Consider the following 23,989-nt stretch of genomic DNA (forward strand, 5'->3'; position numbering starts at 1 on the left):
ACTGCAACTTCAGAGCACTGGACTTCATTTTAAATGAAGAAAGCTTAAGGTAATTTGATCCCAGCAACAAATCACAAGATAGATTTATACTGTTGTCAGTGGACCCTGATGAGAGTTGTCTGTTTCTGCATATTGTGTATATGTGTATATCTGTACTTTCTGTGTGTCTGAGGTCATTTCAGTGTGTTGGTGCACCTCTGTGTTTTGTTTGCATAGTCCTCAGTCGGGTGTGTGTGTGTGTGTGTGTGTGTGTGTGTGTGTGTGTGTGTGTGTGTGTGTGTATGTGTGTGTGTGTCTATGAGTGAACATCAGACAGCTCTCCAGCTTCCTGTGGCTTTGAACTTTGACCAGCCACCAGCACTGGCAGCCTTTTAACCAGCAGAGAACAGCTGGCAGCCATCTTTGAACTGACAATGTGTGTTTAGCAATGAAAAACCTGTAGGAACATGACTGCAGAACAAAGGAGGGGGAGGTGTGTGTTTTTGTGAGTTAGACAGACAATGTTAACTGGATTCCCATCAGTTGGTCATGCTTTGTGCATGTGTAATGGACTGTACCGTTGAGACTTAATTGGGCTGTTGCCTCTCTTTCACCTCTGAGTGCTGACCTACCCAAAGTGTATCTTGTCTCACAAATTAAATTTTTACAAATAACATTGTAAAGGAGTGTTAGCGGTAATCAAATCCAACACACACATATACACAGTGTGTACAGTCTTATTGTGCTCATTTATTTACTGTGAAGAGATGCTGAGACAGATGAGATAATCAGTCTGTATGTCACAAACCAAGACTATTTTGCTGGTATTTCGGACCATAACGCAGTTTGAAGGCCAATACATTACATTATTTAGTCAGACCAATACTGGTCTCATGATTTCAGCATACTGATTCATTAGTTTTTACCAACTTTTGGTAAGCATGTTTCATAGTAAGTACATTTCAAAAACAATCTCCAAAATACCCTCACAAAGTTGGTGATTACATTCATGCTTAAATCAAAAATCAAGGAAATAACTTTAATTTTGATTAACTGTCATGCATTTCTTAATAACATCTGATATGATAGCTGGATCATAATTGGAAAGAAAGAGATGGAAAAGATCAGGCCACTTTGTAGAATATAAGTTTTGTGTGGTACTGCTGTTGACCCCCTACCATAGAGAAAACACATCCACAGTATCAACTAGCACCAGGCCAACACATTAAATATGTAGGCATGTGTAAAGAAACCCTGTCCTCCATTTCATCCTATTGAGACAAGAGCACCTCTACGCTCCTTTTTTTCCGACTGCTTCATACCCCCCCCCCCTCCTCTTCACTATCTTTTCACCTCTCTAAATCCAGGGCTTATTCTCTCTCACACATACACACAAACAGGCATTCAGCCGGAGACACTTGAGTGTGTGAATTGGTTTGATTCAGCCGCCTTTTATTTGTGGTTGAGTTTGTCTCATTTTTAAAATCCTGAAAATATGCATGTACGTTATGACATATGTTATTGCAGTATCTGTTATATCAGGTCACAATTAAGAGCAACTTATTTGAAAGTAAAAACTACTGAATGGGAATACAGAGAATCCTATAGAAGTAAAGTGAACCTGATAAGGTAGAGTTGAATGGTGTAATATTTAGTTTTAATGGGAAGATTGTTGGGTTATGTATCAGTTTGCCCCTCAGCTAAGCCCCTGAAAAAAAGGATGAATGAAATGGTGAAGGGGTGTCAGGGCCTGGGGGAAGGGTACAAGGAGGCGGAGGGACATTCTTTCTAGGCCCCCCATAATCACTATTTGTGTTTGGTTGCATTGCCCCACTTCCAGTGTGAGTGTGTGTGTGCGTGGTGTTTGGTGGGTAAAGGGGTTCACTTGCAGCCTAGCTGCTATAGTTTAATTTCATTCATTCCACGGAGGACAAAGCAGGGAGTTTTAGAGTTTCAGCACCAGTGAAAAGCAGCCCGACGCCTGAATGTCTGATATGGCTGCACCCCTATAGGCAGGCATGGTTTGTTTCAACTCGATGAAATGTGTTGCTTTTCCTCTATTTTTTCCCAATAATAGCCACTGATCTCAGCTCAGTAACTTCTGACTGAATAATTCAATTTCTTGGGTGTCAATATACAATATTTACAATAAACCTTACCCAAACCAACCTTTACCCTAAAATGTAATGATTTACATTATGGGGACAGAGACTGTGATAACAGATTCATGTCCCCACAACATGAGTAATACATGTCCACACACACACACACATACATACATACACGTAGATACAGTATAAGTCAGAGAGTACTGCACATGTCTGGCTGCGTTCCAGAGTTTTAGCCAGAGCTTACTGCCTGACTCACTGAACTGACAGCTGGCCTGACAACACACTGAAACGCACACCCTGACATGACAACACGCTTGCTCACATACAGTCTGAACATGTGAACACTTCTAAACCAGAACCTCAGCTCTTTTTAAGCTTGATCCATCCAGGAAAGAGTGTGCACACTTTTAGTTTTTTGCTTAAAGGCACTCTGAGGAGAGTTATTCACGTTTCAAAGCACATCCTCCCTTTCCAACTCTTCCTCCTTTCTGTTTTAGTAGAAGCTAATTATAGCAGAGTTGCTGTTTTGGGTTAAATTACAGGCTGGTTGAAACTCTGTGGTCTGTTAAAGTCTATTAAAGTGAACCTGCATTAGTGCCACGTTGACCATCTCTCTAAACTGTATCCTGCTTAACATTTTGTCTTTTCCACTCTTTCTTTACTCTTTCCTTCCTTCTTTCCTACCTTTAATTAATTCCTTCTATAAATCCTTTTAAACATTTCTTTCCCACCTTACTCTTCAGCTGGATGGCTCCTGAGTCACTCATCGCCTTACTGGCATTATTACTCTGTGTGTGTGCCAGTCAGTGTTGTACGCCTCCAGTATAAAAGATTCCTGCTTGACCACAGCTACATGTATTTTGCGTTGCCTATTTAATCGTTGTAAAGTAATTTCAAGGCCCAAACAACCGCTGCCTACACTCTCACACATGCTGCTCTGTGCGAAGTGTGGACTACAGTATGTGGTATGAGTCACTGTCTAGCCGATGGTATGCTTGCACACTGCATATAGCATTACTGAGGATCTAAGCCCTTAATCTGTCGGGTTTCTTCATCATATGGAGCTGCTGCAGAAAACAACAGCGTCCTCAGCGCCATAGGTGACAGATTTGTAAGATCAATGAAAGAAGGAAGTTCTGATGGAGAATTCTAGTTGGACGATCGCCTGCAATGCTCTAGTTTTTTCATCGGGCCCAGGAGTCTCAAATCCTTGTTTTTGTGGCTTAAATCTGACTCATGTCCAAGCCTCCAGTGTGTTCATCACAAAGTCGTCTTAAACTGCGTTATTGTCCACTGATCAAACCCTCCATTTCTCCACTCTTGAACATTCAAACACTTTAACTCTCTATGAGATTAAAACAAGCTATCTTCAATCTGCTCCCAAAATCTGAGCCTTATAATCAGTCAGTGGAGCTGCTCTTGTGGGGGGGAATTTTGGTGGCTGGCTCTTTTCTAAAAATGTGAACAGTTTGCTTGGTTTGCACTTCGATGGTAATAAATGCCTCTCACTGCCAGCCCTGCCATACTGCTGGGAAACCTCGCCACTCTTCCCTCACACCAGTCTCAGTGCCAGCCTTTGTCTATATGCACAAACACACATGCACTTCACAGTGATGCTCCCTTACACACACTACAGTGACATTAAAACATTAAGATTTCTCAGCTTTCATCACAGATGCACACATGATTGTACACGATTAACAGTTCTCTTCTCTGTGTTTGGCATGCATGGGTCACACATGGCAACCGAAGGGGGTGGGAATGCTTTTTCTCTATCTCTATATTTCTCTGTCTCTACATGTCTGGCTAAATGAGATTACTGTAATCCTGCTTGACCGGAGAGACGAGGAAATCCAAATGCTGTTTACTTCATCCCCTGTTAGTGTCTCTGCCTTGCTTTCTCCCCTCTCCTCCCTTTCTCCTCTCTGGAGGTCTTCTTTCATTCTCTTCTTTATTTCCATCTTTATATTAACTTGATTGAATTACATATATTGGTAAAAACAGGTCAGCTGTTCGCTTTAAAGACCAAAATGGGTCACGCTGGATTATTGGCTCCAAATCAGAGCCTGATTTTAACTTCTGTTTTTTCTTTGTTGTCCCATTTGACCTTTGTAACGGCCACCTGACCTCATCAGCATATTAACTGTCTGTTCAGTTCGACCACTCAGCTCTGAGTTCAGAAGTGCAATCAGCTGTCCTTAATTGCAAAGAGCTGAGAACTTCCATCCATTTTGCAGGGTGATAATAAGCAGTAAGGACGTGTTTTGTTGTGTCGAGACATCAGCATTTAATATCTCCATCTCTGTTGTCTTTTTCCTCAGATGACATCCTGCAGAGGGAGGATGGTCCTCTGTATGCAGCAGAAATTGGCTCTGAACTCCAGAAACAGTTTGCCATCCTGCCAGGTCGGTTTAATGTTTTTCCTTTCTGACCCCACACTGGGGATGTGGGGCACTGCACACACACAAACCAGGGTTACAGTAAAATATAACTAATTTAACCACATTTTGAATAAGCTTAACAAATGCATTTAAATGAAACAATGTAACACTGTTGAATTAGCATCTTACACTTACAGTGAAGTAAAGTGGTGAAGTTCAGGATGAACTAGCAACCCCAGATAGATCTTGGTTTGTTTCCAAATAGGCAGCAATGGATTCGATTGAAGAGTTGGGTTGTTGGTGCAAAAACACATTCAATAATCTAAAGGGGGATTTTATGTAAGGATAGCTAAATGAGGTTATTAACATAATGCAACAGACTTACACTCTTTGGAGTCTAAGTTCATTTTTTGTTCATGTTTTTGTTCTGTAATTCCTCCAAAGTCGTCTCTTCTTAGAAAGTAAAGAAGTGTGTAAAGTTTAGAGTTTGAAGTTTGACATTTTATTTGAATCTTTACATAAACAACAACTCACAAGAGTATGCATACTGATGCACACAGAAACACACACTTAGGGCCCTGTGTTAGGTTACCATGACGATAATGCCTGCCCAGTGACGGCATGTGAATAATTCATCACCATGATGATCTGCTTTGCAATTTGAACCACCAGCAAAATAGAAGGCCAAGTGTGTGTGTGTGTGAGGCCCTTTTGATTTTAGTTTTTGTCCTTTTGTACATCCTCGGTCATAAGTTATGTGTCTGAAGGTATAAAACAATTAAATTGATTATTATTATCTTCATTTAAAAAAAACAGTTTTCCACTTGAAGTGGAGTTTAGAAAAAGTTATAAACTCCTATGATCAATAAATACACATTATTAATCAGTGCACAGTGTGTGATATTTAACCTGCTGCATTTTATCAGGTGAGTGCTGGATGATCCAGTTTACTTTGCACACGTTGGCCAAACAGGTCTATTGTGTGATTTGGTTCTATGATTTTTATAATTGATAATCCCGGTGACATGTATTTTCAATTTTGTAGAGATTAGAATGCATGAAATAAAATGAGTGTATCACCTCCTTTTAGAAAATGAGACTACAGCTACAAATAAAGGCCAAAACATTCATCTTTTTCACTTGTTTGACCTTTAATCATGAGTTTTCTTCATCACGTATACGTGAGATGTCTCTTTGTTCAAAAGTCTGTATTTTCCCTCCAGCTGTCATATAAGACAAAAATCACCAACATGTCAAAACCTCAGGTTGACATTTCCTGGATGTCACTCTGACCTGTCTTTCTGTTTCCCCGGCCTTTGTGTCTCCAGGGGGCCGCGGGATGAACGGCAGCCCCATCGTCATCTTCCCTGAATTCCCGGCTTTCAGCGAGCTGGAGGAGGAGGAGGTCCAAAATGTCCTCAGCTACCTCACCAGCATACCCAGGTTAGCACACATACACATGCAGCTTCATTTGGTTTGACAAACAAACTGTGAAGGGAATCTGGCCAATTTGTGAAGGTGTAATACCACGTGCAGCCAACAGATGTCAGCACAATACCAAAGGCCTGCCATAAGTAAAGAGACATAAAGAAATTGATTTTTAGAAAGAATGAAAGATTGCAGAAAAGGTTTAGATTTTGAGAGTGAAAAACTAGTGATAAAAAGTTGCAGAGAGGAAACTAAAAGACTTCCCACTTAAAATCAGATGATCTTAATCTATACATACATAGAATTTGCATATATATTTTTTTATTTTCAAAATAAACTACCACAATAAACATGAAAGAAAGGTTTAAGGTGTGGCTTGAGATTAAATGTAACACAACTTGTATTGCTAATTACATTCAAATTAAATCACAATATACGCCTCTTTTCTTCTCTCTGTCCTTTCTCCTTCTTTATTCTCCCCTCCCTCTCTCTGTCCCTCCTCCTTCTCCCCTCCCCTCCCTCTCTTTCACCTTTCCTTTACTGCTGAGCGCTGCACTCCCATCACACACACGTACTCTTGCATACACACACATAATTAAGGGGAGGAGAAAGGATGGAGATGTATGCATCTGTATATCTATATATATGTATATATATATATATATATATATGTGTGTGTGTCATGGCGGCCTCAGTTTTTTTTTTCTCATCACCTTTCATATCCCACCCCCCCCCCCCTCTGAGTCCCCTCCCTTTCTCCCCACCAGCTATTTGCACCCAGCTGCCAATCGGCTGTGCTCTGAGCTTTGATTGGCTGTGGGAGAACAGCAAGATGCAGGGCTTGCTTTTGATTGGTCGAGGGTAGGAAGCAGGTGGTGGAGGAGCGGAGGGAGAAGGGAAAGGAGGAGGGAGATGCTCTTTAAGGATGTGAACGGTCACCTCTCTCTGCAAACAGATGATTGTGGACGCAGGAATTGAATACTGACAACAACGGAATAAGGAAAAATTAAGGAGGAATGGATTCTTGCTGGACGATAACGACGGGATATTAAGGATTTTTGTTCTTTTTTTTGTCCTGGAATAGCAAAGATTTTCCCAGGCTTCATTCGTTTGGTCACAATATTTTTCCCAGTAGAGATGGATTGAGGATTTGCTGTCGCAGCGTTCACTGGGTAGTGTAGTGTGTTCATTCTCTTCATGTCTGTGTGTGATGATGAAAATTGGCTAATAATGACAACCAGATGGACCAACTCAGCAGTATTCATATGTTGGCCCCACAGTGTGTGTATAAGTGTGTGTTGTGCTTTAATATTCATCCATTTTGCTCGTGTGTTTAGGATGCATGTCAGTTTGTACTGCAGGACCTTTGCTGGAAATACTGCATTTTCACACACACACACACACACACACACACACACACACACACACACACACACACATTAGCTTAATGAGGCTGCTACATATGGCACTGCCTGTGGAATGAATGGCAAGATTTTCTCATGCACAACACACACACACATTAACCCAGAGCCAAGGTTGCCATGGTAATCATAAGGGTCTCTCATAATCATCACTGATGGCAAATGATGACTACAGACACACACACAATCGGTAGCAAGGTTTTAACCTTTCCTAGCATTGCTTTTAAATCCCCAAATAATATGTATTCCTGTCATGAAAACCAACCAAAACTACCAAATTCCTTTATATCGTTTTTATGTATGCAATTATGTGTCAGTTATAGTGACCCAACCTGGTGATAGCTAATGAAAGCCTCAGTTGAAATCTCCAACCAGGCAGTGACTGATTTATGCACTTTATGTGTTTTTGTTAGTACACAGAATCAAAATGATCTCTGGGAAATGCAGTGCAGGAATCACGCTAATGGGTTATTAGTACCAGTGATGGAGGATAAAACCTGATAGATATAATTAGTGGGACATGGATGTTGCTGAGGGCACCCTGGGTTGATGTTGGAGCCTCACCTCACATCAACATGCTCCATAAAGTTCCCCGTGTTAGAATAATGTGGTGGACTTACAGTAGTTTGACCTAATACACACATATTGATGTGTGGTTTCCCCGGTGATAACAGTGTGTGTTTCTCCCCTGCAGCGCTACAGCATCAGGAGTGGGTTTCATCCTGGTCATCGACAGACGACTGGACCGATGGGCCGCCGTCAGGGCTACCCTGCTCCGCATCGCTGTAAGACCCTGTGTGTTTGTTATGTGTATGTGGGGAGGAGGAGGGAGAAACTGTCCTAGGATCAGTCTGTTTGTGTGAGGTACCTCTGATGACTACAAATATCTGTTTTGGTGTGTGTGTGTTACTCTACATGTGCTAATGCTTGTATAAACATGGATCTGTGGGTGTAGTTGCTGGTGTCAGCTGTGTGTGTGTGTGTGTATAATTTGGTTTGTGACCACTTACAGTAATGGATGTTTTGGTCGTTTGTGTGCATTTGCTAGCTTGTTCAAACTGTACATTATGTTTTTTACTGTAGTTAGTTTTTATTCATTAGCTGTGTCTAAGAAGGACATGTACTGGCAATTAGGCGACTGTTTTTTCTTTCTGGATGTTGAATCGAAGCAGGAGGGGAGTGAAAAATAGTGTATTGTGCTGGAGTGGGTGGTGTAGTCTCACAACGTGTGAACATGTGTGCAATGAGATACCGTCGTGTTAGAAATAGAAAGTCCAAACTGTGTGAGCCATTAGTCTCATTCTGTTTGATAATATTTTTTTTTACCATCAGCCTTGTATCTGTGTGCCATTAGCCTACTAGCCTACTTCTTGGACTGTGTAAAACTTTCACTCCTCTCTAAGATGGTAAATTGAAGAGGCAGTACAAGAGTGAAGAGGAATGATGGAAAGAGAAGGGATCCAGGGAGATGCTTGAAAAGGGAAAGAGGGGAATGAGAATCGTGAACAGAAAAATAAAAAGGCGGAGAGAGGCAGAGGAGTAGAGGATCAGACGGACTTGAGAATCAAAGTTACTGATTGCTGCTCTTAATATGGAAAAATGAAAAAAGTAGAAAAGGAAACTGCTATAGCAGTATGTGGTTAGGGTGAGGTTTCCAGACACTAACACTGCCTTGACAGCTCCCTTTGTGGTATATTTTAGCTTAAGTTCACTCTAAGAGAAAATCAGTTTGTGAACAAAATCCAAAGACTACAAGAGAAACAACAAACTGTTCAACAAACAAATCAGTTCTTGGTTGATATTTATGTTAACGGACACACTTTCACTTTCACTTTAGTTTTCCATTACTTGATTCATTTGTTGGGAGGTAGATTTCTGGCTTCCTTGAATTTTGCCTTTTCCTCCACGTGCTCCATCTTTGAATCATGATTAACCAGCTTTGACAACATGAGGACAAAGCTTCACCACCCCCTGCACATCTGTTGTTAAGATGCTCATCCTGTATTGCACTGCTTTGCGCGTTCAATGTATGCAGATGTATGCTAATATATGCTAATTGGACACTGATTATCATGGTCCTTCCATGGTATTTCTTACAAACTATCCCCACCGTGACAATAAGTCATTATGATGCTCCTTGCTTTCGTAACTGAACTCCACCAAGACAACCAGTTAACCTGCACACACACACACTCCAAACACTCCCCCACCAGTCATAATGGACCGTTACAGGTCTATTGTCTTATTCCAGTCCATTGACCCAGTCCATGTCCTTGAAAGGGATGTTGATGGACTGTGGGTTGTACTGATAGCAGGGAATCAATCAGTAGTTGTCTCTCTGTTTTAATTACTGTTTAATTAGCATAAAACCTAAAAAAAGGTAAAGTAGTGCCTTTATGCATGACTTCCTGGTGTCTTGACGTAACCCCCCCACACACATTTTGGCTTGTGTACGGACTAAATGAACGGGATATAATGTGTTAATATTATGCATGTTTCAGCTTTAAATCCTTTGCATGTAGGAAAAGTCCTGAGGAGTCCACAATGGAAGCAGGCGACATTATAACTTAACCTGGAGGCATGAAGAGCAGGTGGCGAGAGGAGTGTCTCGCATGCCTCAGTCCCCTCAGGTCGATCCCCTATGGTAGATGTCCTTCTTGGGCACGCCTGCTTTGTCCACCGGCCAATAACGCACAGTCTTACTGGAGAAAGAAGGTCGTTCGTCTTCCCGTGAGACGCTCCGCTCATCAAGGCCGTTCAAGGTCGCCCGCTGCCATTTACTGGTTCCCTGCCAGAAAGAGAAAAAAAAATGAGGAGTGGGCAGTATCGTCATGTAAAGGCAGAGATCAGCGTACAGCACATGCACAGATGCTCTCACACTGCCATGTTGGTTGTCTGACAATCCACAGATGGCGCTGACCAGTAGTTTTTATTCTCATGTGCAACAATTGCTGCTCACAAAAAGTACTTCACGCGCTGTTAAAATTAATTGCATTAAGCCCCTTTTTTTCCCCATTGTTTTCATTTCCACACACAAATTGAGCTACTATAAAGGGATTCTAATTTATAGCCTTTATCGGCCTCAAACCTGAGAATTAAAGTTTAGAATAACAGTTTCATTCCCTGGACAACTTAAATCATTCATATTTATTAGTTACTACTCTTTTTGCGGCTTCCCAGCAACCTGACACTTTCAATTGTTCCCTATCTTATCTGTATCTTTTCTGGAAGCTTTAACAACAGGCTTCCACTTATTCATCCATATTTACTCCATCCACCATCCAAATAGCAGAATTTAATTAAGGTACACAGGGTGAATCCACATGCATTGCAGTCAGATGACGATGGGACACCTTCATCTCTGTAGCAGCCCATCTTTGTGATTTTAGGGTGATAAATATGCAGCCATTCAAGCATACAGGAACATTGCTGCAGGGTTAAAACACAGACGGCTCTATCAGCTGGTGCAAACAAGCGGCTTGAATTTGTTACAACCAGCTAAAAGGCAGTTACAGTACAGCAGCCTCTGTCAAGACTCACCTTTGAATCTCTTTGTCATAATTTCCACATCTAAAAGCAAAAGCAGTGGTACAGACAGAGGGGATTTGAGCACGTGGAGGGAGGCGGTTTAATATGGTGGCTATCCAACTCCCAGGAGAACAATGTGGATGTCATTAGAGGACATGAGTGCCCCCCTGCCCTTCTTCCTCACTGAATATAAATCACCCTGGTCAACAGAAAATGATATTCCAATCCTAATCATTTATTTATGTGTGCTTTTTATCTGTGAGAAGTGTGTGTGTGCATCACTTTAATGTTTAAGTGTGTATCCAGGGATGTGTATGCTCATTAGCATGTTCATCTGTCAGTTCACCGAGCAGATTGTGTATTATCATGTTAATGCAGAGGTACAAATTAAACCAGGACCTCTCAGGGTTTATTGAATTTAATGGATTCCAATCACAGATATGTTATTGCTCACTGTGTTATTGGTAGAATAGCAATTTGTATATGTATATAACATATATTTTCATCAAATTAACGTGCACTTGTTGGCTGAATTACAGTCTACTTTTTTATTCAGTTTATTACCTGCAGTTCTGCTGTAATTAGAGCAGCAAATGCTAAAAGAGAGCATGTAGTGTTATTTAAAATATGCTGTCAGTTTGGGTGGAAATTGAAGAGGAACCATGTAGAAAGAGCGTTGAATTTTTCAACCTGGCTGTCTTTCATCAACCTCACAGCAGGCGGACTGTGTGTGTGTGTGTGTGTGTGTGAACCAAAAATAAATGACTGGAAGAGCAGAGTGGAGCTGCAGCACCACCAACACTTTTAGAAGAGATTCCACACAGAGAGACATCAGTTACTCTCTGTCTCTCTTACTCTCTCTCTCTTTTAATTTGTCTCTCACACACACACACACACACACACACACACACACACACTGTCTCATTCTGTATCATCACTCTCGCTTGCATTTTGTCATGTTCTCTCTCTCTCTCCATCTCTCTCTCATGCGTTTTCCAAGGAGTTTCCATGGCGACGCTGTGCAGGCATTTCATGACTATGATGTATGTGTGTGTGTGTGAGTGAGTGAGTGAGTGCAGGTCTTCTTTTAGACTAAATTAAAGCCATGTACCATATTTTTTTTTACTGATTTTATCAAAGCACTCGTGTTGTCTGTTTTTATGGCATGTTTTCTGATGAATGACGGCTTTGCGACGACAAAGCAGTCAGTGGGTGGCACCATTTTGTACAGATTGTGGACTCCAGTTACTATGTCGTTTCCTGGCATATGCAATATAGTCTGTGTCTTAATGTATTAAAACTCTAAATGGGTTAAAAATGTAATAAACCTCTTGATACAACACATTTCCAGATAACATAGGAACATTCTCAGACTGCTATTGTAATATTTTAATGGTACGGCTCTAAATTGCTAGTTAATTGGTTGTTTGCGTGAGCAGCAATAGATAGCATAATAATAATAATTCATCAACAGAAAAGCCAGGAAAAAATAGGAATACCAATGATGTTTGCGTGGGAGGTGATCCAGAAGAAAATCAGTGTGAATATTACAACATAATATAAAAATCTTTCCAATGTCTTGAATATTTTCATTGTCTTTTTTTCCCCAGACTGTATTTATGGCAACGCTAAAGATTTCATGAGCGTGTCACACATCTCCTGAGCTTGCCTCTGGCCCTGTGTGTGTATGTACATGACTGCATGTGTGTCCATGTGTGAACATGTCACCCTGCATCGATTTATGATGCCTAACAGTGTGGAGCAATCCACCCAGGGTTTTAGAGGCAACCATAACCAATATAGCCTTTCAGCTGAGTGGCCTATCGGGCTGTTGTCTGTGTAAAGGCAATTCTACGCTTTTGACCTGTTAGTGTTGAGATGGAGGGACAAAAACTGTTACTGTGGAGACATGTAGGAGATTTAATGGATATTAAATCCCAGAAAAACTCTCTGCTGGTTCAGGATTGCAGCAGAGGGACAGTGGTTACACAAGTGGGCAGCTTCATACCTCATACCCAAGACTTTTCCCTATTTTATCCAAATGCCACTTTTCATTTTGACAGATAAAGTATTATAGCTTGTGCTGCAGCATGGTTCAGTGTCAGAGCAGAGAGGGGCTTAGCTCCCACTAAAGACACCTGAGCCCCCCAGAAGCAACACGAAAATCTGGACTTTATTGGGAGAGGCAAAGAAACTAAGTGCCACAATAAATATTGATTACAGAATTTACTGTATGTGAAGAGAATGACTGAAACATAATTTGGGCTGAACTCGGGCCACAGTGATGACTCTATCAGATAGGAGTTTATTGATTAAGCATTATCCTGCATGTGTTTTTTCCTTTCTTTCACAGGGTTCATTTCCAGGGAACTTACACTTGGTTCTGGTGTTGCGTCCCACTACTTTGCTCCAGCGGACTCTGTCAGACTTCCTGTTCAAGTACAACAAGGATGAGTTCAAAATGAAGGTAACGGTATGACTTGTATATTGCATGTGTTTGTCTTTATTATCTTTATTTATTGTTTTGGTTTAACATACTATGATATACGTAAGTTATTTAAGATGATCTTTTAATAAATAATACTTCATATAAGTGTATTGCGTGTGTTTTATCAGGTGGTGATGCTTAGTTCGGTGACTGAGCTCCATGCCTATATCGACCCAGGACAACTGACCACAGAGCTGGGAGGCACGCAGGAGTACTGTCATGACAGCTGGATCTCACACCGCACTGTATGTACACACACATACAGTTTTTTTCTGTTTTTTTTAATTTCATATTCCCTGGCCTAAAGTTTTTGACTTGACACCAGTGTGTATGCATGTGTGCATCATTTCACCAGTTCGACTATTCTTGTGTGGCCCTCTGTGTATTTATACCTATATTTATATTTGTACCTGAATGTCTCCTCCACAGGCAATCGAGGCATTCGCCCTCATGGTGAAGACCACGGCTCAGACCCTGCAGGCGTTTGGCACTGAGCTTGCAGAGACAGAATTACCAAACGATGCCGAGGCCACCACCAACCTACTGCACACACACACCCTAAAGAAGGATAAAATGAAGGTCAGATATGCTTTTCCACACATGTTGACCAACCATATGTCCCTCTGTATTTTCTTTCTTTCTCTCATAGATGTTTGGTGGAACATTTTAAGGTGGGGGTGATTGCAGTAAGAAAATGTGAGACTGTTGCCCCGAGAGCTTTAGTGTTGAAAATGATTTGTTTGATTTCCAGGAGGACCTTCAGGTGGCGCTGTCTCAAGGGGGACGCCTGTTGGAGTGTATCAACGAGCCTCTACAGACAGACCCTGAATACAGCATGACCTACGATGAACTGGAGAACTTGGCTACTGTGCAGAGGTAGAGGAAGGGATGAATGGATACATGAATACATGAGGAAGATGTCTGTGAACGCATGAATAAATCTTCTCTCCTCTCCTTCCATCACTCCTCTCCTCCTCCCTTCTGTCCTCCTTCCTCTTAGACTCCTGGGTCAGCTTGATGAAACAGAGGCCGCATTTGATGATTTCTGGGAGCGTCACCGCACCAAGCTGGAGCAGTGTTTACAGCTCCGCCATTTTGAACAGCACTTCCGTGAAGTGAGTTGAGTTTGCATCATGGGAAATGTGGTTTTTGGATAGGTAACGTGTGCTGACGATAACACAACATTAACAACGTGTGTGTGTTCGTAGGTGCGTGCCCAGCTTGATGTGACATCAGAGCGGTTGTCAGGTTTCTCTGAGGTCAGCGTAAGCCCCGCCCACGCTGAGCACGTCCTCCGAGAGCTCAGTGGCCATGAGGACAAGGCCTGTGTAAGACACACACACACACACAATCCTGATTCATCCTGCAGCTCACGTGGTACAGAAAACACATGCTCAACACTTTCACCTTTGATGCATCCTTGAAGCCATATTGCCATAATCAATCACTGGGAACGAGTGCAAAGAGATGTGAGAGAGAAAGACAGAGAGGGCATATAATGATGCCAGTATCAGATCTGGTTTCAACCTTACCTATAATGGTTGAGTTTGATTAATTCCACATTCACTGATGGAGTAAGACTACACAACACTCTACAAACAATCTCACTGTAATTAATAGTGTCCAGGTATTATTAGTAAAGAGTTGCAGTATCTTATGATGTTCTAAATGCTGTTTCAGAAGCTCACATGTTGGATGCTTTGATGTGACAATAATACAATTTAAAGATGCTGCTTTGCATTTTTGCACAAAATATTAGCTTCACATGTGAAAATACTGATACAAGTCTTAAAAACCCAAAGAGGATGACTCATTTGTACAAAGTAGGTGTCCCACTTCATCCAGAATTAAGTAATGAACGCTCCACTCTACTTAGATGGAGAGGACTGAGGAGGAGGAGAGGGGGTCGTTTTATTGTCAGGGATTGATTGATGATGTGTCCTCTGCTGTTAGCTGACAAGCCTGTGTCCTCTATGTCTCCTAAAGTATATTCTGATATAAAGGACAGACATCTCCAATGTGTTTCAATAGGACATACTAGACTGCGCCCTGTCGCTGGCTGGTGAAGGCGACAGGCTGATAGAAAATTCCCACTATGCCGAAGACTCCATCAGGCCGAAGTGTAGCGAACTGAGAGGAGTGTGTGAGGAGATAAGCTCCACTTTGAGGAACAAGAAGAGCCTCCTGCTCAGGGCGATGGAGCTCCACCACGCTCTGGAGAAGGTATGAGTCTGGGTCAGATTGTATGTGAGATAAAGAAAGATGACCCGCTGAGCTTTCCTTTAGCATCATGCATCCACATCTTTGTCGATTATTTCCATTAAACTTCTCCTCCCAGGCATCTCAGTGGTGTGAGGAGGGCATCTTCCTGTTGGCCAACCAGCCAGTGGACCGCTGTCAGTCTCAGGATGGAGCTGAAGCAGCTCTGCAAGAACTGGAGCGATACCTGGAAACAGCGCCGCTACACACCCTCGCCGACCGCAGCGCCATCTGCTGCCAGTATGAGGCAGCGCTCACCACTCAGCTTAGGGTCAGTAGGAAGTGGATTTAACAGATTAATTATGCTTTTCCTATGTGTGATGCCTTATGATGTTTCATCCTGATGTCAGTGTTTACCTTTTAGTTAATTTACTGTGATATCTGCCGTCATGTTTGGTCTCCATCAGGACCAGGTAGAGAGAGTTTTCCAGAAGCAAAGCTCTGTACAGGAGATGTTTGAGAAGAGACGCGTCAGCCTGAAGAAACTCGCCGCCAAACAGACCAGACCAGTCCAGCCAGTTGCACCAAGACCTGAAGTGAAGTCTCCTCTCTCCTCTCCCAGTAAGCCTGGATCAACAGATAAACTGATTAAATGAGAGAGTCGTAACAAGGCTTGACATTAACTCGGGGTTCTTCTCACCTGGTCTCTGTCCTTCAGATCAACAGAGAAAAGAGAGAAGATACTCTGCAGATAATGCCATCTGCAAAAAGGTAAATGCATGACTACAGATCAACTGTTTGGTAGTGAATATAGTCGAATGCAACAAACTTTATTTAGTTTCTTTTAGTTTTTCCCAAAAAAGTGAAGAGATGTTTTGTAAAACCAAGGTGAATATGTGTGGTCATATTATACACGAATATGTGTGTGTGTCCAGGTGGAGTCTCCCATACATAACGGTGGCACCAGACATGCTTCTCTTTCAGAAGAAGAAGAAAATCTGGCAGTACTTCGGCGGTAAGAGTTCCAGTCATCTTCAAAGCCGTAGATAAGAAAGTGAACAGTGATAAGAGATATTCAGTCAACAGAAACTTAAGGTTGTGTTTTGTTTTTCTGTGTTCCAGCCACGTGATGAACGAACTGCTGGAGACGGAGAGAGCATATGTGGAGGAGCTACTGTGTGTGCTGGAGGTGAGTGTTTATCGTCACGTATATTCACCACAGCTTGCAGTGTCCTAGATGTACATTTACAAATTAGAGAATGACTTTTCAATTGACAAATGAAAGAACCATGTAAGCGGATCAGTACCCTTGGGGGTTGGACCCATCCCATCATTCTTTGGGGCAATGGCTGTGAAACTGAACGTTTTTTGAGTCTGTTGATGTATGTGATATTAAACTCCAGGGCTATGCAGCAGAGATGGACAACCCTGCCATGGCTCCCCTCATCCCCAGCGCCCTGCTCAGCAAGAAGGACGTCCTGTTTGGCAACATGTCCGAAATCTACCAGTTTCATAAGAGGTACGCTTCTTTCACAAGTTGTCAATCAGAAACATCATCGTCATTCTTCTCATCTAACTCTTGGCAAGAAAGTGAATAATATTGTTCTGTTGTTTGTCTCCAGGACGTTTCTAAAGGAACTGGAAGCGTACACTGACTGCCCAGAACTAGTGGGCCGCTGCTTTTTAGAGAGGGTAAGCACGTACTTCCTCCACACTGGTCTGTAAAAAGCCAATAAAAAAAGTCAAGTCAATGACAGATTTAATTTAGCAAACTTAAACACTAAACAGGAATTCCCTCAACAAATTCCGTTAACAACTTTGAGTAAGAAAGGTGAAATTGTATCAACGTATTAATGAATGTTTTCTCTGTAGATGAAGGACCTGCAGATCTACGAGGCTTACTGCCAGAATAAACCTCGCTCTGAAAGCTTGTGGAGGCAGTGCTCCGACTGTGCCTTCTTCCAGGTCAGCTTTTCACTTTTCACCTCATAGCAGCACCTTCCTCCCATCTCAACAAACAAACAATAAACCCTTAATATCTTCATTGGTTTATGTTTTGTGAACTAGGAGTGCCAGAAGAAGCTGGAACATAAACTTGGTTTGGACTCCTACCTCCTTAAACCTGTCCAGAGAATCACCAAGTACCAGCTACTGCTTAAGGTGCGTTCATGGACTGTATATACTGTATGTCTGTGTGCTTATTTCAGACTCACTGTATTCTCCACTTCTTGTTGTGTGTCTGTGTGTGTGCAGGAGCTGTTGAAGTACAGTAAGGGCTGCGATGGCTGTGATGACCTACAGGAAGCTCTCTCCTCCATCCTGGGGATCCTGAAAGCTGTTAACGACTCCATGCACCTCATCGCCATCACAGGATATGAGGTCAGAGAAATGACACAGTTTAAATTAACTGGAGAGATATGCTGTCACATAGCCGGTTGGCTTAGGCAGGTGTATGCATCACCTGTAATGATAATCAAGAACCAGACATTATACCTACTGAGAAGAATCAAACATCTGTATTGTCTAGTAAAGGCATACTTGTTGGTTGTACAATGGTCCTCCAACAAGCAGAAGAGAAGCACGATTTGTTTCTATTGAAGAATCCAACTTCAAAGTCAGGTTGTCCGTTTGGGTCTTGAGGTCCAGCTGAATTCTCACATATTTGTAAAATGCTGCAACCAGACCATAAATCCCTGTCTGTCTTCTCCCTTTTCCAGGGCAACCTGTCTGAGCTGGGTCGCCTGCTGATGCAGGGCTCCTTCAGCGTGTGGACGGAGCACAAAAAAGGTCACGCCAAGGTCAAGGACCTGGCCCGGTTTAAGCCCATGCAGAGGCATCTGTTCCTGCATGAGAAGGCCCTGCTCTTCTGTAAGAGGAGGGAGGAGAACGGGGAGGGCTACGAGAAAGCTCCATCTTACAGCTTCAAACACTCCCTCAGTGTAAGCTCACACTGGTCAGATCAGATTTGTACAAAGTCCTCTGGATGAGCAGCTGTAGTGAAAGATCAGGGCTGACTCTCCTGCTCTCCTGTCATTCTTCTCTCAGATGAGCGCGGTGGGCATCACAGAGAACGCTAAAGGAGACAACAAGAAGTTTGAGATTTGGTGCAACTCCAGAGACGAAGTTTTTATTGTCCAGGTAAGCTCGCTCAGCCTCACTGCTTTGACCAAACATACACGAAGAAGAAACCCCATCACTGTTAATGCTGCATAACGTGTCTCATCTAGGCTCCAACACCAGAGATTAAAACATCATGGGTGAACGAGATCCGCAAAGTTCTGACCCAACAGCTCAAAGCCTGCAGAGGTATAGTGGACACACACAGCCAGACAAGCTCGTCTGCATTTCTTCTTCTCTATCTTTTGCACAGCATACCTGCTTGTAAGTGTAGTTAACTGGTGTATGTTTTAGATGCCATTCAGCAGAAGAGCTCAGACTCCCCGAGTCCCACCAGCAACAACACCTCCATCTCCCTCAGGTCGGTGTCTAGCCTTATAAACACTGCACACCCACAGATAAGATGCCTTTATTTGTTGTAATGTTTTCTTCTTCTTCTCTTTCCCAGTCCCTTCCGTAGCAGTGGTCAGAAAAACCAGAAGAAGCAGGAGGAGAAGAAGGCGGAGCCAAGCACGATCTCTGACGTCAACTCCTCTTCGTCACCAAAACACAAAGGTGAATGTCTATTAAATGCTGCTTCCTCACGCACAACAGAAAATGTAGTCAACAAAAAGTTTGATCTCTGCCTGCTGCAGTGTCAACTCTCACTGATCTGGACTCCTCTCTTCATCACCTTCATCTTCATGGTTCCTCTTCCTGTCTCTCTTCTACCTCTTTATTTTTCTTTCTTTGGGCTACGTTTATTTCTTCATGATTGCAACACTCTCGTGTCCTTTCCTCTCGCTCTCCATTTCAAACCATTGTTTCCAGATGAACCAGTGACCAGTCCGACCACTGACAGGTCTTCAGTGGCTAAAAAGCGTTTTACTTTGCAGGGCTTCAGCAATCTCAAGAGTCCAAAAGGTAACATTAGCAGACCTCAGGGGGGGTTTAAAACAGGCACACAATGCTCACACCAATTTAATGTGATTATAAGGATTAAAGACATTAAGGTTCTGCTACAGTCTTACTTGTTTGAGCATTAGCTTATGGTGGCTGATGATAGCAAACTTTAGACAGATATTGCTGTGTATCCGATGTTACTAAACTGAACTGAGAACTGATGATCCCAGTTTTTATGTTGCACTCTGCCTCCTGGTGGTCTACCATTGCCACTGCTGTAGGTCCTACTGTACTAGATGCACCAGACCCTCAACAGCGAGTTGCTGTATCAGTTCATGCCTGTTGGTCTCCTGTCCACCCACTGTCCAGTTTCAGTTATATTCAAGGCTGAATTTTAAATAAAACTAAATTTATTTGATTTCAAAGTAAAAGCAAGCTTCTCAATGGTTTAGATATTTAATGATAGTGTTCTTGCTCTCTTTCTCACCTTTCTCTTCTTCTTCTTCTTCCTTCTCTTCACTTTTCTCTGTCTGTGTGGCCAGGCTCGGCCCTGAGCCCCGAGCACAGCTCTAAGCGGCACTTGGTCAAGAGTGACCCCACACCGTTTGGGTTCAAAGGTATATTGTCGTCCCATAATAGGAGACATCTAATTCTAGAGGCCATCATTCATCTTCCCATCCATGACCACTAAAGTGTACTCCAGTCTTGTGTGTTTTCATTATGTAGATTTCACCTGTATCTCCTATAGTAGGATGAAACTGGATATGATGTAATACCAAACATTAATCCAGTAATAGAGGCTGTTCTTCATACTGTCACCCTACGTTTACCATGATAGTGTACATGTGTGGAGAAAGAAATGTGTTGTGCTCACACAGACTATCTGCAGGTCCTGGAAGTCTTCAAATCAGTGATATACAGGTCTTAAATGGCATTAAAATGTCCTAAGCCTAGTTGTATTTTCATCACGATAGATTTGATTTGCCCTGTTTGCCAATCCAATACAATCTGCATCCAATTTGCACACAGTTAGACCAATGAAATATCTGTTTTGGCTGTCTGAAACATGCAGATACTCTATGATATATATGCTTTTCCCCTGAACACTGCAGTTGCCATGTACACACCATTTTTTCACAGCTCATAATCATCATCATCATCGCTTTGGATAGGCAGATTTTGTTACCTTTGTACAGAACCAGGCTAGCTGTTTCCCCCTGTGACCAGTTTTCATGCTAAGCTAAGCTAACCGGCTGCTGCCTCCAGCTACATATGTACCCTACAGACAGAGAAACACAGCATATTTCCCAGAATAATTTGTGAAGATGCTGTGTCCATTTTCAAGGGGGACCACTTAACAAATGTCAATGGGCGAATGATTTATGTACTAACTGACTGTCTGATTACTTCACTAACCATCAGAGTGAAGAATCCCTGCGTATGTCTAATGGCAGTGATTTTGGGCTTGATCACACCTGTAGTTTTTCTCCTGGTGCACATCAAGGACAAAATGCTCTCACATCCACTCTGATGAACTGACCAGCTAACCCAGCTTAACCAGCTGTCTGACCACAGGACTAGTTCAGCTGTCTCACTGATTCGCTGGCTGTTTCTCCCCCCGTCTAGAGCCGGCTCCCCATGCCACTCTGAGCAGAGTCAAATGGATGAGTACCTCTAGTCTGTTACAGAGCAAACGGCGAGGTACAGAGCCACTGTGATGGGTGTTTGCTGTGGTTTGTGGTGGTCATGATTGATTTTTTCGAGAGGTAAATTGTAGCAAAATGTCCACAGTCCTTTCATTTAGCCTTGTATTGAGTCTTATTATCTTATTTCCCATTGGTGTTACCTGTTACCTACCCTTTTTACTTGTAAGATTTTAAGTCTCAATTCTCGGCTAAATGACAATGTTTCTACTCTACCTCAAATCAATCATTCTCTCTACTATTGGGTGTTTTGGGTTCGTGGTTGTGTGGCGTGGAGAATAATGAAAAAGGGGAAGTTATTTTTTTAGCACTGGCAGTCAGAGCAGCCTTGAAATGTATCCAGGTGATTCAAATCTCTGTTTCTCTGATCACAACTCCTTGATTTGCTCTGGTTTGCTTCCTTGATGTGTTTTACTGGGATCTGCTGTCTCCATTGATCTTCTCTGGGATTTTAGAGGAGTTTGGTTTGACCTTTGTGTGTTTTGAGTTTGTAAGTGTATTGATTTGTCTGACAGATCTTATGGTTTTGTGCTCCTCATGGGAGATTTATGCGTGACTGTGACTCTCTTTCCAAGTGGCATTTGGTTTGCTCCTGTTAAATTCACATTCACTTCATTGTGTACTGTTTCTGTCCTTTAATATTGATATTCCAACCATCCCTAGCATCTCTGGAGCTAGTTTTCTTGATGAATTCTACACATTATCTTATCTAATTAATGATCCAGGAAGTCTTTGAATGCCACGTGGAGTGTGTGTGTGTGTGTGTGTGTGTGTGTGTGTGTGTGTGATACAGATTCAACTCTACATGTCCTTACATGTCACTCACCACTGTCCCCCACTTCTCGTTATTCCACTTCCCTCCTTTGCCTCTAAATCTCCTCACCTGTGTCCCCTGTCTTCTCTGCACCACCTCCACCTACCTATAGGCTGGAACAAGGCATCTCTCTCGGTGGATGCCTCGGAAGAGAACGATGGGTACTCTAGCAGCGAGGATCCAATGAACTCTGACCCCGAGGACGAAGTAGGAAAGAAGCTGGTGAGCCTGAACCTGAGGAGTTTTACATTCAGTTTCTGTTCATTATATTTTGCTGTTTGCCACCTAAATCCTTTAACCTCTAACTGACTGTCTTTGGTGACCTTTGACCCTTCAGGCTCCAGGGAAGTATACGGTGGTGGCGGACTGCGAGAAGGCGGGACCTCAGGAGCTGTCTGTCAAGAGCGGAGACATGGTTCAGCTAATCAGAGAAGGAGAGGAGGGACAGTGGTAAACATCTTCCTTTCTCCAGTCAAAAGAGTGCACATTTTTACAAATGTTATACAGAATTTATTTTTTTTATATTAGTTTGATTATTGTTGGTCCCAAGATTTCTAAAATATACTATACATCTACAAAAAAAACTAAAGTCGCTGTTTGTTTGATCCTCTGTAGGTTTGTGAAGAACCTTCGCAGCAGTAAGGAGGGCTGGGTGGCAGCAGCAAACCTCCTCAGCCTCATCTCAGAGTCCAAGTCGTCCCAGTCGCTCAGCAGCTCAGGTATTTTTTCCATATACATTATGATATTAGGTCTGTTGACACCTAATGGTAATGTGTTCTCTGCCCACAGATTAAAATAGGTCAGATGTTGTGCAGGACAGATTCATCAGTCATTGCTAACTCCTAATACCACAAGTGAAACAAAATTGCAGCTCAGTCAGATTATCAGGCTTTCACAGTCATACTGTTACCTGAAAGTAGTAGTTAAAGTTAAAAGCACTGTGGAGTTTGTTGTAAACAAACATAAAGGTATGGGGACCCGCTTGTAAGAACACTGCTCATTAGCACTACTAGTGGTGTAAAGCTCCACAGGGCACCTTTACACACCTCAGTTTAAATGTCCATACCAAAATAATTATCAGTCCAAAATGTGTTGTCCTCCCTCAGTCTGTCGCTACTTCAGTTTGACCAGATGAGGACTTGCCACTGTAGCTGCTTTACTTTGTATTAAAGAGCAAACTACAGAGCTGTTTAACCCTGCCCTTTGGAGAAACAAAAGATTATTTTTAATAACCTGTTTATTCAGATAGAGCTGTTTGCATGAGGACATTTTGTTCGGCTCTGTATAAACACAGCTGCTGCCTGTGTGGAAGGAATAAAGCAGACACTGTTGTTGTTTGCATGTTTGTCCTGCAGATGGCAGCGTCTCCGGGAACCTCAGCACTTCTTCCAGCTGCAGTGAGACCTACACCAGCTTCTCTGACATCAAACCCTGACCTGCGATCATCACTGTCCCCGGCTCCATCCCTCAACCTAGAGCAGTTTCCGGGTGGAATTAAAAAACCTACAGCTGACCCTGACAGGAGGACAGAATCACACAGACATCCACCTCACAGTTTGTCGGATCCAACCCAGAACCAAAGCTTATCATTGTATCTGCGAATGCTACCAGTGTTTAAAGCTGAGTGCTGACTACACCCACCTTTTCTGAGTCTTTACAGATGCCTGTCCGTCTAGTTGCTAATGAAAAATAGCTTATTTCCACTCAGCAGTATTATAATCTCATTTTAAATGATTTTCACCTTCAAAAGTATCCGTATAAGTAAACGTGTAGTTATTGTCACGGTTCACTTAAGTGACAGAAATTTCAGATTTCAGGGAAAAATAGTTCCTCAACACACATATTAGAGTCATGTGATGTATCCCCTCCTGTCAGGCCTTCTTTAAAAATCCCAATCTCTTTAAACTATAGAGAAAAGCTAAACGTCTTCAGTCCAAT

At 42.4% G+C, this 23,989-nt stretch overlaps 1 protein-coding gene across 1 annotated transcript in view; it reads left to right on the forward strand.

Annotated features, from left to right (window-relative positions):
- mcf2la (mcf.2 cell line derived transforming sequence-like a) overlaps positions 1-23,486 on the forward strand; it is a 40,328-nt gene extending 16,842 nt beyond the window's left edge. The window contains exons 4-34 of the mRNA XM_070930949.1: positions 4,412-4,495; positions 5,800-5,914; positions 8,015-8,105; positions 13,202-13,315; positions 13,465-13,581; positions 13,766-13,915; positions 14,088-14,212; positions 14,337-14,451; positions 14,545-14,664; positions 15,368-15,559; positions 15,675-15,866; positions 16,003-16,156; positions 16,254-16,306; positions 16,471-16,550; positions 16,658-16,724; positions 16,939-17,054; positions 17,158-17,227; positions 17,408-17,500; positions 17,603-17,695; positions 17,789-17,914; positions 18,253-18,474; positions 18,581-18,673; positions 18,763-18,841; positions 18,947-19,013; positions 19,101-19,207; positions 19,463-19,555; positions 20,077-20,151; positions 22,164-22,273; positions 22,389-22,501; positions 22,667-22,770; positions 23,407-23,486. Coding sequence (XP_070787050.1) covers positions 4,412-4,495; positions 5,800-5,914; positions 8,015-8,105; positions 13,202-13,315; positions 13,465-13,581; positions 13,766-13,915; positions 14,088-14,212; positions 14,337-14,451; positions 14,545-14,664; positions 15,368-15,559; positions 15,675-15,866; positions 16,003-16,156; positions 16,254-16,306; positions 16,471-16,550; positions 16,658-16,724; positions 16,939-17,054; positions 17,158-17,227; positions 17,408-17,500; positions 17,603-17,695; positions 17,789-17,914; positions 18,253-18,474; positions 18,581-18,673; positions 18,763-18,841; positions 18,947-19,013; positions 19,101-19,207; positions 19,463-19,555; positions 20,077-20,151; positions 22,164-22,273; positions 22,389-22,501; positions 22,667-22,770; positions 23,407-23,486 — 3,410 coding nt within the window. The remainder of the gene's footprint in view (positions 1-4,411; positions 4,496-5,799; positions 5,915-8,014; positions 8,106-13,201; positions 13,316-13,464; positions 13,582-13,765; positions 13,916-14,087; positions 14,213-14,336; positions 14,452-14,544; positions 14,665-15,367; positions 15,560-15,674; positions 15,867-16,002; positions 16,157-16,253; positions 16,307-16,470; positions 16,551-16,657; positions 16,725-16,938; positions 17,055-17,157; positions 17,228-17,407; positions 17,501-17,602; positions 17,696-17,788; positions 17,915-18,252; positions 18,475-18,580; positions 18,674-18,762; positions 18,842-18,946; positions 19,014-19,100; positions 19,208-19,462; positions 19,556-20,076; positions 20,152-22,163; positions 22,274-22,388; positions 22,502-22,666; positions 22,771-23,406) is intronic.
- Positions 23,487-23,989: the final 503 nt, after the last annotated feature.

This window comes from Enoplosus armatus, chromosome 24, assembly GCF_043641665.1.
Source record: "Enoplosus armatus isolate fEnoArm2 chromosome 24, fEnoArm2.hap1, whole genome shotgun sequence".
Lineage (NCBI taxonomy): Eukaryota > Metazoa > Chordata > Actinopteri > Centrarchiformes > Enoplosidae > Enoplosus > Enoplosus armatus.